Here is a 13,366-nt window from a genome sequence, read left to right as displayed (position 1 = left end):
AGACTAGTTTTTATAGAAGACAAGATATGTGATAAGTACCCCAAAATAGGAAATAATTTGATGAAAAATACCTTAGTTTACCCAAATTCTAGTTTTACTTTTATTTTACATTATTCATGCACAGATTGTAGTCATTACTAATATACCTTTATATGCAAGTATTTAGGCATGTGTAAATATATTTAAGACATTTAAAGCTTATATTGAATACCTATAGATTTAAAACATAATTTATCAGTATATTAAATAAAAAATGTACATATCACTAAATTTACCATGTTAATAAGCAGAAAATCGTATCCATTATGTTAAACACATATTTGTATTTCTCTGTAATTACTGTGCCTGGTATAATTAACTGTTTATATTCTCTTTAACTGAAGTGATCAACTATTTTTCTTTTCTCCAGAAAATAAAGAAAATTAGAGAACAGAAAATGAATTGTTTGGCTATTTTTTTCTTCATGAGCACTCATTTCATATCATTTTAATAATTTTGAGGGAAAAAGAAACATAAATAATATTATTCAAAGGCATTTTCATCGTTTGTTAATGGATTGCCATTCTGAGAAATAAGGGTAAAAATTTTATTTAGTGACTAATGTTTTATATCAGTTTCTTATTTAGAAACTGTCCAGACTTCCAGTTTTAATTAATTAATTGTTTACCAAGGTCTTAAAGCTGAGAAAAGTTTAAATGTATAAAACAGATTTTGACACAAATACATAAAAAGAGAGCAACAGATGGTTTAGACAGTAACTTGGACCCTTGATATTTTTATCAAGCTGTGTGATCAAAAAGCCAGTATTTAATACTCCTCAAAGTATAGAAAGGAAGGAGAGGATATTAAATATCCTCTACATTAAATAAAATGGTCTTTTTTTTTTTTAAAGAAAAACAAATAATGTCTTCATGGAGGTTTCTTCACTTTTTGTTCTTTTTTGTTCTAAAGTACCTCCCAAACATACAATGTTGCTCGTGTCAAAAGCTCCCTAAAATGGCCAGCGCAATTCCAAATTGTCCTTGGTGAAACTGTGACAGAATGATAAGCATACTAGTTAGTATTGTTAACAAGAAAAGATGAAGAAAACACGTGTTTGGCCTGAAAGAGGCACCATTTAGATTGAGAAGACCTTGAGAACTGGAATGGCCCTTAAAAATAGTGCTTGGGTAACTTTTTGTCTCCCCTGAGCCTGACCAAAGGCCAACGGTCACCTAGGAGTGGCCAGAAAAACCTTCTGAAATAAAGCAATTCTCTGAGACACAAAGACAGGACAGAAGAAGTCCTTGTAAGGTTTGAAATGATGGGAGGCAAAGGAGTACCATTCTGGGGAATCCCCTGGATCCAACTTAAGGATGGACTGACTGGGCTTGGCAGGTTGACTTTACAGAGGCCTCCCTGATCCTGGCCCCTGGTGGGCACACCTTTGTGGATTTCCCCTCTTCCTTGAGTGTGGGCTGGACCTGTGACTTGCTTCCAACCAATGGAATGCAACAAAGGAGACAGAATCTAGGCCACTGCATTTATATGATTACCTAAGAGGGTAGCACCCATCTTATTAAAGTCTCTCACTCCAGTGTTGGTTTTGAAGAAGCAACTTGCCATGAATTTTATAACCACAAGGAAATGACTTCTGCCAACAACCTGGGAGAGCTTGGAAGCAGATACCTGCCCTGTCAAGGATCTGAGGAGAACCCAGCTTTGGCTGAGGTCTTTCTTGAAGCCTTGTGAGACCCTAAGCAGATCAGCGAGCTAAGCTGTGCCCAGAGTCCTGACCCAGAGAAACAGCAGGGTGATGAGCACGTGTGGTTTTAAGCGGCTGAGACTGTGGTTAATACGTTACGTGACAACAGAAAACAAATGCTCTAGCCTATGCTCATCTCCCTACAGGCTTTTCCTCTTCTGGGCAATTTCATTTCTAAATATCCAACCTAACATTCAGGTATTTTCCTCTAGTCATGAGCAGCAGAGGTTAAAATTACTTACCAAAACTTTATTAGACTCTTTGGGTAAAAATTAAGCAACTGTCTTTTCCCTGTTTTAAACATTAATATTAGCCTAGTAAAAGAGGCAGCAAAACATTAGCAGGGGCTGCTTTTATCAATATTTATACAGCTGGCCTCAATCCAACTCCAGCAAGGACAGCTTCTGTTGAGGCACACAGGTCTCTCTCCAGTTAGACCCAGCCCTTCGAAGTTAGTGTCCTTCTGCTTTATATCCTCTCCAGGCCGTACATATACTGGATATTCAATAATTGTGGAATTGAAAGTGTGATTGCCTTGAAGCTTATTAATTAATGATATCTGGCTTCACTTCACACAGCACTTCTCCTTGATGCCAAAACTCTATGACAGGACAGATGCTGGGACCACAAGCAGTGAGTATGCCAATGTCACTGCTGTCTGAGCCAAATTTTACGAGACAAGGAAAACAAAGGGCAATAGAATCCTGAGTCCTCAGCATCATCTTTAGTTAGCTGCCACAGAATTTCCCAGTACTGAACCTCTCTTAAAATTCTTACTTCTCCCCACCCCTCCAGGTATCTGAAATAGAATAAAAGGAAATAAAACAACTTTCCCTAGATGATTTTTCCCTTCTCTTTCTTTTAAATAGCAACCTCAACTGTTGGCAGAGGTTTCTAGGAATTCAAGGAACATCAATAAAGTTTAGGCCAAATGAGATTTATAATTAGAAAACAGATACTGTTTTGGGTATTAAATTTAAGGATAAAATGAAGCCAAGTCCACATACGTATTTATAGACACCACAGCACAGAGCAGCTGGTCCAGCTGCACCCAGTGTCTAATGCTTCTGGCTGAATCTCTGTTCTCCAGGGGAACAGACTAAGCTCCTTTAGGGCAGGGACCGCATTCTGGTCAGCTCTGGATTTCTCCAACACATAACACACTCTTCACTCAAAGGGCCACTCATAGAATGTGTTGAATTCAATTAAAGGAGAAAACAATTTTTTAAAAAAAGTTAACGACGATTGCTAAGGTGACATCTGAACCCACATGTTCAAACACTGCCATCCTTACCCATTTTCCAGTGAAACTACTGGAGGGAAAGGGGAAAGAATTAAACCAATTAATAGCACTAAAACCTCCAGGCCTACCTAAGGACGAATCACACCATGTTTAGCCAGTGAAAATGACTAGAATTTAAAACATATTTTAATGAGAACACTTTCTCACCATCTTTAAATAGAAATGACTTGCACTTTTTACTCTGAAGCCGCGAGGCCATCAGGACTTATTCACTTCCTGGTCCGTGGGGTTCTGAAGCCACCCCACCACCAGCTCTCCAGTGCTCTTGAGGCACGTGCTGGACATGTCCTCCTCTGTTGGGAGACCTTGTGGCAGCTTCAGGGGCTTGATTCTGTGACATAAGGGAATGCTTTTAGAGTTATACTAGGTAACACGTCTTAAGAAACTGCTGGAATAACAAACAACAAACCTTACCAAATGTTTAACCACTTTCAGTTTTGCATTCACCGAAGGGATATTCTTGTGAACTTGAGGAGTATGTGCCTACAAACAAAGGAAACAATGTTATGGATCAATTTCAAAAGCACAGATGGTCCCATGTTACAGGAAAAGGTTAAGGTGTAGGCTCATTCTGTCTAAATCAAACTTCCAAATATATTACATGAAATAATACATTTAAACAAAGTTTTAAAAGTGGAAAATTTAAAGCAAATTTAAACAACACTAAAGATGACTAAAATAGTTACAAACTTTTTGTAAGCCAAGCATCTTTATTATATCTTTCTCCCAATATGGACGTCTTTTTGTACTTTTTATTCTGGTAACAATATGCAGTTTATGAGGTTGCTGTGGATCCCCACCATATTTTTCATGATCTTCAGGTGAAGGCTGAAAAACCTGGAAAGGAAGAATTATAAACGGTGAATTTTCAATTTACACAGCTTCTATGTACCTCCTTTATTGTTTTTTCCTTAAAAAAACTTCAAACAACTACATAATGATTTCATCCCTAATAGCTCTATAATCCTAACCCTCAAATTGAACATTTCTACCAGGCTGATTACTCAGATAGATGGAGTCTAAGAATTTCATAGTCTAAGGAAAGTACCACACAGGCAAGGGTTTGTTATGTTTTGCTTTTATTAAGAGAAAAGCAGGAGCAACCAGATGACACTAAAGAGTTCAAGTGTCAAGAGAATATATTGCATTCTATGAGCTGGGCCTTGGGCTGCATCCCCTCCCCCATTCAAGTAGGGGGACAAACAAAAACTTACAATGACAATAACACATGAGTATTATAAAAAGTACGTATTCACTGCAACCCCGAATAAGGAAGTATGTATAACACTATTTGTAATACTGAATTTTTTTTTTTTTTTTTTGCGGTAAGCGGGCCTCTCACTGTTGTGGCCTCTCCCGTTGTGGAGCACAGGCTCCGGACGCACAGGCTCAGCGGCACTGGCTCACGAGCCCAGCCGCTCCGCGGCATGTGGGATCTTCTCGGACCGGGGCACGAACCTGTGTCCCCTGCATCGGCAGGCGGACTCTCAACCACTGTGCCACCAGGGAAGCCCAATACTGAAAATTTTAAAGGCCAGATCTATATTCCTCAAGAGAATAGCTAAATACATTATGATGCATACATTCTAAATAAAACTAAAAATAATATAACTAAATAAAATACGATGCAAATAAATTATGATGAATCCTACTGGCTATAATGCTACCATTAAAACAAATAAGGTTTACTATCTTTGTAAGTACTAACATTGAAGGATGGTCATAATATATTGAGCAAAAAAACCAAATTTCCACACCACTGTGTAACAGGATCTTGTATTTCTTTCATCTACACCATGATGAGTGTTATATATGATATATTCTGTAACTACTAATTCTGAGAATATGATCCTAAGTTCTATTTTTTATTGTTTTTAACATCTTTATTGCAGTATAATTGCTTTACAATGGTTAGTTTCTGCTTTATAAGAAAGTGAATCAGCTATACATATACATATATCCCCATATCTCCTCCCTCTTGCATTTCCCTCCCATCCTCCCTATCCCACCCATCTAGGTGGTCACAAACCACTGAGCTGATCTCCCTGTGCTATGCAGCTGCTTCCCAGTAGCTAGCTATTTTACATTTGGTAGTGTATATATGTCCATGCCACTCACTTCATCTCAGCCTACCCCTCCCACTCCCCGCATCCTCAAGTCCATTTCCTATGTCTGCACAGTTATTCCTGTCCTGCCCCTAGGTTCTTCAAAACCCCCCCTTTTTTTAGATTCCATATATATGTGTTAGCATATAGTATTTGTTTTTCTCTTTCTGACTTACTTCACTCTGCATGACAGTCTCTAGGTCCATCCACCTCATTACAAATAACTCAATTTCGTTTCTCGTTATGGCTGAGTAATATTCCATTGTATATATGTGCCACATCTTCTTTATCCATTCACCTATTGATGGACACTTAGGTTGCATCAATATCCTGGCTATTGTACATAGAGCTGCGATGAACAATGTGGTACATGACTCTTTTTGAATTATGGTTTTCTCAGGTTATATGCCCAGTAGTGGGATTGGTGGGTCATATGGTAGTTCTACTTTTAGTTTTTTAAGGAACCTCCATACTGTTCTCCATAGTGACTGTATCAGTTTACATTCCCACCAACAGCACAAGATGGTTCCCTTTCCTCCACAGCCTCTCCAGCATTTATTGTTTGTAGATTTTTTTGATGATGGCCATTATGACTGGTGTGAGGTGATACCTCATTGTAGTTTTGATTTGCATTTCTCTAATGATTAGCGATGTTGAGCATTCTTTCATGTGTTTGCTGGCAATCTGTATATCTTCTTTGGAGAAATGTCTACTTAGGTCTTCTGCCCATTTCTGGATTGGGTTGTTTGTTTTTTTGATATTGCGCTGCATGAGCTGCTTGTATATTTTGGAGATTAATCCTTTGTCAGCTGCTTCGTTTGCAAATATTTTCTCCCGTTCTGCGGGTTGCCTTTTCATCTTGTTTATATTTTCCATCGCTGTGCAAAAGCTTTTAAGTTTCATTAGGTCCCATTTGTTTAGTTTTGTTTTTATGTCCATTTCTCTAGGAGGTGGGTCAAAAAGGATCTTGCTGTGATTTATGTCATACAGTGTTCTGCCTATGTTTTCCTCTAAGGGTTTTATAGCGTCTGGCCTTACATTTAGGCGTTTAATCCATTTTGAGTTTATTTTTGTGTATGGTGTTAGGGAGTATTCTGATTTCATTCTTTTACATGTACCTGTCCAGTTTTCCCAGCACCACTTATTGAAGAGGCTGTCTTTTCTCCATTGTATACTCTTGCCTCCTTTATCAAAAATAAGGTGACCATATGTGCGTGGGTTTATCTCTGGGCTTTCTATGCTGTGCCATTGATCTATATTTCTGTTTTTGTGCCAGTACCATATTGTCTTGATTACTGTAGCTTTGTAGTATAGTCTGAGGCCCAGGAGCCTGATTCCTCCAGCTCCATTTTTCTTTCTCAAGATTGCTTTGGCTACTCGGGGTCTTTTGTGTTTCCATACAAATTGTGAAATTTTTTGTTCTAGTTCTGTGAAAAATGCCATTGGTAGTTTGATAGGGATTGCATTGAATCTGTAGATTGCTTTGAGTAGTACAGTCATTTTCACAATACTGATTCTTCCATTCTAAGAACATGGTATATCTCTCCATCTGTTTGTATCATCTTTAAATTCTTTCAACAGTGTCTTATAGTTTTCTGCATACAGGTCTTTTGTCTCCTTAGGTAGGTTTATTCCATGGTATTTTATTCTTTTTGTTGCAATGGTAAATGGGAGTGTCTCCTTAATTTCTCTTTCAGATTTTTCATCATTAGTGTACAGGAATGCCAGAAATTTCTGTGCATTAATCTTGTATCCTGCTACTCTACCAAATTCATTGATTAGTTCTAGTAGTTTTCTGGTAGCATGTTTAGGATTCTCTATGTATAGTATCATGTCATCTGTAAACAGTGACAGCTTTACTTCTTTTACATTTGGATTCCTTTTATTTCTTTTTCTTCTCTGATTGCTGTAGCTAAAACTTCCAAAACTATGTTGAATAATAGTGGTGAGAGTGGACAACCTTGTCTTGTTCCTGATCTTAGAGGAAATGGTTTCAGTTTTTCACCACTGAGAATGATGTTGGCTGTGGGCTTGTCATATATGGCCTTTATTATGTTGAGGTAAGTTCCCTCTATGCCTACTTACTGGAGGATTTTTATCATAAACGGGTGTTGAATTTTGTCAAAAGCTTTTTCTGCATCTATTGAGATGAGCATATGGTCTTTATCCTTCAATTAGTTAATATGGTGTATCACACTGGTTGATTTGCATATACTGAAGAAGCCTTGCATCCCTGGGATTATCCCACTTGATCATGGTGTATAATCCTTTTAATGTGTTGTTGGATTCTGTTTGCTAGTACTTTGTTGAGGATTTTTGCATCTACGTTCATCAGTGATATTGGTCTTTAATTTTCTTTTTTTGTAGTATCTTTGTCTGGTTTTGGTATCAGGGTGATGGCGGTCTCATAGAATGAATTTCGGAATGTTCCTTCCTCCGCAATTTTTGGAAGAGTTTGAGAAGGACAGGTGTTAGCTCTTCTCTAAATGTTTGATAGAATTCACCTGTGAAGCCATCTGGTCCTGGGCTTTTGTTTGTTGTAAGGTTTTTAATCACAGTTTCAATTTCATTACTTGTGGTTGGCCTGTTCATATTTTCTATTTCTTCCTGGTTCAGTCTTGGAAGCTTATACCTTTCTAAGAATTTGTCCATTTCTTCCAGGTTGTCCATTTTATTGGCATATAGTTGCTTGTAGCAATCTCTCATGATCCTTTGTATTTCTGCAGTGTGAGTTGTTACTTCTTTTTCATTTCTAATTCTGTTGATTTGAGTCTTTTCCCTTTTTTTCTTGATGAGTCTGGCTAATGGTTTATCAATTTTGTTTATCTTCTCAAAGAACCAGCTTTTAGTTTTACTGCATTTGCTACTGTTTCCTTTATTTCTTTTTCATTTATTTCTGATCTGATATTTATGATTTCTTTCCTTCTGCTAACTTTGGGGGTTTTTTGCTCTTCTTTCTCTAATTGCTTTAGGTGTAAGGTTAGGTTGTTTATTTGAGATGTTTCTTGTTTCTTGAGGTAGGATTGTATTGTTATAAACTTCCCTCTTAGAATTGCTTTTGCTGCATTCCATAGGTTTTGGGTCGTGTTTTCATTATCATTTGTTTCTAGGTATTTTTTGATTTCCTCTTTAATTTGTTCAGTGATCTCTTGGTTATTAAGTAGTGTAATGTTTGGCCTCCATGTGTTTGTATTTTTTAGATTTCTTCTTGTAATTGATATCTAATCTCATAGCTTTGTGGTCAGAAAAGATACTGATACAATTTCAATTTTCTTAAATTTACCAAGGCTTGATTTGTGACCCAATATATGATCTATCCTGGAGAATGTGCCATGAGCACTTGAGAAGAAAGTGTATTCTGTTGTTTTTGGATGGAATGTCCTATAAATATCAATTAAGTCCATCTTGTTTAATGTATAATTTAAAGCTTGTGTTTCCTTATTTATTTTCATTTTGGATGATCTGTCCATTGGTGAAAGTGGGGTGTTAAAGTCCCCTACTATGATTGTGTTACTGTCGATTTCCCCTTTTATGGATGTTACTATTTGCTTTATGTATTGAGGTGCTCCTATGGTGGGTGCATAAATATTTACACTTGTTATATCTTCTTCTTGGATTGATCTGTTGATCATTATGTAGTGTCCTTCTTTGTCTCTTATAATAGTCTTTATTTTATTTATTTTACTATTATTTTAAATTAATTAATTAATTAATTTTACGCGGGCCTCTCACTGTTGTGGCCTCTCCCGTTGTGGAGCACAGGCTCTGGATGCGCAGGCTCAGTGGCCATGGCTCATGGGCCCAGCCGCTCCGTGGCATGTGGGATCTTCCCAGACCAGGGCACGAACCTGTGTCCCCTGCATTGGCAGGCGGACTCTCAACCACTGCGCCACCAGGGAAGCCCCCCAATAGTCTTTATTTTAAAGTCTATTTTGTCTGATATGAGAATTGCTACTCCAGCTTTCTTTTGATTTCCATTTCCATGGTATATCTTTTTCCATCCCCTCACTTTCAGTCTGTATGTGTCCCTAGGTCTGAAGTAGGTCTCTTGTAGACAATATATATACGGGTCTTGTTTCTGTAACCATTCAGCCAGCCTGTGTCTTTTGGTTGGAGCATTTAATCCATTTACATTTAAGACAGTTATCGATATGTATGTTCCTATTACCATTTTCTTAATTCTTTTGGGTTTGTTATTATAGGTCTTTTTCTTTTCTTGTGTTTCCTGCCTAGAGAAGTTCCTTTAGCATTTGTTGTAAAGCTGGTTTGGTGGTGCTGAATTCTCTTAGCTTTTGCTTGTCTGTAAAGGCTTCAATTTTTCTGTCGAATCTTAATGAAATCTTTGCTGGATAGAATAATCTTGGTTGTAGGTTCTTCCCATTCATCACTTTAAATATGTCCTGCCACTCCCTTCTGGCTTGCAGAGTTTCTGTTGAAAGATCAACTGTTAACCTTATGGGGATTCCCTTGTATGTTATTTGTTGGTTTTCCCTTGCTGCTTTTTTTTTCTTTGTATTTAATTTTTGATATTTTGATTAATTTGTGTCTTGGCGTGTTTCTCCTTGGATTTATCCTGTATGGGACTCTCTGCGCTTCCTGGACTTGAGTGACTATTTCCTTTCCCATATTAGGGAAGTTTTCAACTAAAATCTCTTCAAATATTTTCTCAGTCCCTTTTGTTTTCTCTTCTTCTTCTGGGACCCCTATAATTTGAATGTTGGTGAGTTTAATGTTGTCCCAGAGGTCTCTGAGACTGTCCTCAATTCTTTTCAGTCTGTTTTCTTTATTCTGCTCTGCAGTAGTTATTTCCACTATTTTATCTTCCAGGTCACTTATCTGTTCTTCTGCCTCAGTTATTCTGCCATTGATTCCTTCTGGAGAATTTTTAATTTCATTTATTGTGTTGTTCATCTTGTTTGTTTGCTCTTTAGTTCTTCTAGGTCCTTGTTAAACGTTTCTTGTATTTTCTCTATTCTACTTCCAAGATTTTGGATCATCTTTACTATCATTACTCTGAATTCTTTTTCAGGCAGACTGCCTATTTCTTCTTCATTTGTTTGGTCTGGTGGGTTTTCACCTTGCTCCTTCATCTTCTGTGTGTTTCTGTGTCCTCTCATTTTGCTTAACTTACTGTGTTTGGGGTCTCCTTTTCGCAGTCTGCAGGTTCATAGTTCCCGTTGTTTTTGGTGTCTGCCCCCAGTGGCTAAGGTTGGTTCAGTGGGTTGTGTAGGCTCCCTGGTGGAGGGGACTGTTGCCTGTGTTCTGGTGGATAAGGCTGGATCTTGTCTTTCTGGCGGACAGGACCATGTCTGCTGGTGTGTTTTGGGGTGTCTGTGACCTTATTATGATTTTAGGCAGCCTCTCTGCTAATGGGTGCAGTTGTGTTCCTGTCTTGCTAGATGTTTGGCATAGGGTGTCCAGCACTGTAGCTTGCTGGTCGTTGAGTGGAGCTGGGTGTTCGGTTTGAGATTGAGATCTCTGGGAGAGCTTTCGCCGTTTGATATTACGTGGAGCCGGGAGGTCTCTGGTGGACCAATGTCCTGAACTAGGCTCTCCCAACTCAGAGGTACAGGCCTGACACCTGGCCGGAGCACGAAGACCCTGTCAGCCACACAGCCAGTTACGTGGGGAGCTTCTTGCCTTTTGGGAAGTCTGAGGTCTTCTGCCAGCGTGCAGTAGGTGTTCCGTAGGAGTTGTTCCACATGTAGATGTATTTCTGATGTATTTGTGGGGAGGAAGGTGATCTCCACGTGTTACTCCTCCACCATCTTGAAGGTCTCTCCCCTAAATTCTAAATATGATTCTAACAATTATATATATATGTGTGTGTATGTGTGTATGTGTATATATATATATACATATATATATCTTTATTCTTATATATATAAAGGTGTCAAAAACATTAGGTCAAGAGTCATACCTCTGGGGAATCAGACTGAGAAAGGCCAAAAAAAAAAGACGGTACTTTAATCAAAAAAGATATTATTCAATCATTAACTTATCCACAGAGGGTTCACATTACATTGCTAAATGATGAAAGCAGCTGGAGAAGCATTATAGCCAAGATGATGCACATCTTCAAAAATATTTAACAGAAAAGTATGTGGAGGGTGTTAGCAGTATTTGCCTCCAGGTGGGTAGGATGAAGGGTATTTTTCTAGAGATTTTGATGGGGTAGGTGTGCCAAAGAAAAGGAGAGAAAAATTAAAGAAACAGTGTGAGGAGCATGAAATATTCAGGAAAAGTAAGTGGTTCTGTGTGATTAAGGTAGAAAAAAATAGGAAAAGCAATGCACGGGGAGAAGTTAAACTAAGCTTAACTATGCTGAGTCTACAGAAATTTCCAGAATGGATATAAGGCTATTGGAGGTTTGAAGCAAAATGACATTTCAAAAATAGATTCAGAAAGTCTGCCATCTTCTCGGTCTGCCGGCTTTCCAAATAAGAGTCGCTATTCCTTGCCCTAACACCTCATCTCCCAATTTATTGGCCTGTCCTGCGGTGAGCAGAATGAGCTTGGACTCGGTAACAGTAACATGTTTTTCAAAAACAGTAACGTAAAAACTTACTTTATCTGGAATTCTTGACTTCGTAAATTTGTGACGAATCCAATCTGTACAAACAAGGGGCTCCACACCTTTTGTCATCATCTAAAATATGCCATAAAACATTTGATTTTTAGAACTCTATCTAGTGCAGAAATCATAACCTACCAATTTTTAGGTGACAAAATCTGTTCTCACCTAACCTGTAATTAGTAAACATTTATCTCAGCCCCCTAGCTGAATGAATACATCTCATCTTACCACTAACATAAAGAAAAAGCACATTAAATATAAACTTCTAGACCAGCAGTTGGCAATATTCTTCTGTAAAGAACCAGACAGTAAATATTTCCAGCTCTGGGGCTACACAGTTTCCACAGCCAAGTCTCAGCTCTGCCACAGGAGGGCGAAAGCAGTTGTCGACAATATGTAAACAAATTGGTGTGGCTATGTTTCAATAAAACTTTTACAAAAATAGGTGGTGGGCTGAATTTGGCTTGTAGGTTGTAGTTTGTCAGTGTGCTCTAGACAATATACAATAATTCAGCTTCAGCAATACAGTGTAAAAGAAAGCCAAAATGAGTTTCCAGTTTTCTTTCTAGTCCCAAGAATGCCATCAACTCCTATTTCCTATCTCTTGTTCCCTTTCTACAATCTTCCAGTTGTGTTTCTCTCAGGCTGCCGAAGAAAAAGGATTCACTGCTAATCCTTCATACCAGGAAACTCCTCTGGGTGGGAAATAATCATTCCCTTCATGCCCTCCCTGTACTGCAGAGATGGTATCAACAATGGGAGAATAAGCAGGAGGGAATTGGGGGTTAGGGGGAGACTGGTGAAGGACATGGGCTTTGACATACCAGGAACATTGGGCCTCTAATCCTGCTCTGTACGTACCAGCTGTGACATATGAGATACTTACCCTCTCGGAGGTCGGTTTCCTCGGCTATAAAAAGGAAATAATACTTACCACCCAGGATTAATCTGAGGTTAAGGTAAGTGCGTAAAGCACCTGGCATTATTATTATCTAAAGGCAGCAGCAGGTCCTATCTACACTCTGGACCTCATGAATAGATTAGGCTGCACCACTGAAATTTCTAAAAGACTGGAAGGAAATACATGAAAGTACAAACATTAATGGTCTCTGGGAAATTGTTTCTCTTCTTTCTGCTTTTCTACATTTTTCTAATTTTCTATTACTGAAAATGGACTTTTCATAACTGAAGGGAAAAAAAATCTAAAACTTTCAAAAGATTAAGGTGGGCCATGGGGAATCAACACTAGACATTTTTTACCAGCATTGTCTCCAGGAAAAGGTCTTTTGTGATTTCAGATCTTTAGGGATAAAACAGCAGATATACCACAAATAAAATTAACCCTTGACATTAAAAAAGTATATATATATATATATATATATATATATATAAAGAAAGAAACTTAAATTTTTAACTTGCCTGTATGTTTTGTTAATTAGAAAAGAGAGAAAAAGTTCTTAAGGAATAGGAAAAAAAAAGATAATTCTTGAAAAGAAATACTTACTTGTAGTCTGCCTGGGGGCCTCTGAACTATTGAGCGCAAAATCCCTGCCATGAGTGTGGTGACTGTTCTCCTTAGGGGCTGTGAGAAGTAGAAAACAGATCTGTGGGTCAGGTATGTCTTAGAAATGGATAGC

General features: G+C 38.1%; 1 protein-coding gene across 3 annotated transcripts; it reads right to left on the bottom strand.

Annotated features, from left to right (window-relative positions):
- Window positions 1-798: 798 nt before the first annotated feature.
- LOC307064646 (large ribosomal subunit protein uL30m-like) lies at window positions 799-13,298 on the bottom strand. Of its 3 annotated transcripts, XR_013811299.1 has the most exons (6): window positions 13,234-13,298; window positions 11,721-11,801; window positions 3,738-3,884; window positions 3,462-3,530; window positions 3,195-3,378; window positions 799-1,031 (listed from the first exon to the last, which is right to left on the bottom strand). XR_013811299.1 is itself a non-coding variant. In XM_079721304.1 (5 exons), exons 1-5 carry the CDS (start codon window positions 13,282-13,284, stop codon window positions 3,246-3,248), a joined length of 486 nt encoding a protein of 161 aa, XP_079577430.1. In that variant the 5' UTR covers window positions 13,285-13,298; the 3' UTR covers window positions 3,162-3,245. The 3 variants fall into 3 exon arrangements, 2 of the variants coding, with proteins under 2 accessions (XP_079577430.1, XP_079577429.1); XM_079721304.1 differs by lacking the exon at window positions 799-1,031 and having other exon boundaries at window positions 3,162-3,378; window positions 3,457-3,530; XM_079721303.1 differs by lacking the exon at window positions 799-1,031 and having other exon boundaries at window positions 3,162-3,378.
- Window positions 13,299-13,366: the final 68 nt, after the last annotated feature.

This window comes from Hyperoodon ampullatus (genome assembly GCF_949752795.1).
Source record: "Hyperoodon ampullatus genome assembly, chromosome: 15".
NCBI classification, from domain to species: Eukaryota; Metazoa; Chordata; class Mammalia; order Artiodactyla; family Ziphiidae; genus Hyperoodon; species Hyperoodon ampullatus.
This window is presented reverse-complemented; position numbering and strand designations above follow the sequence as displayed.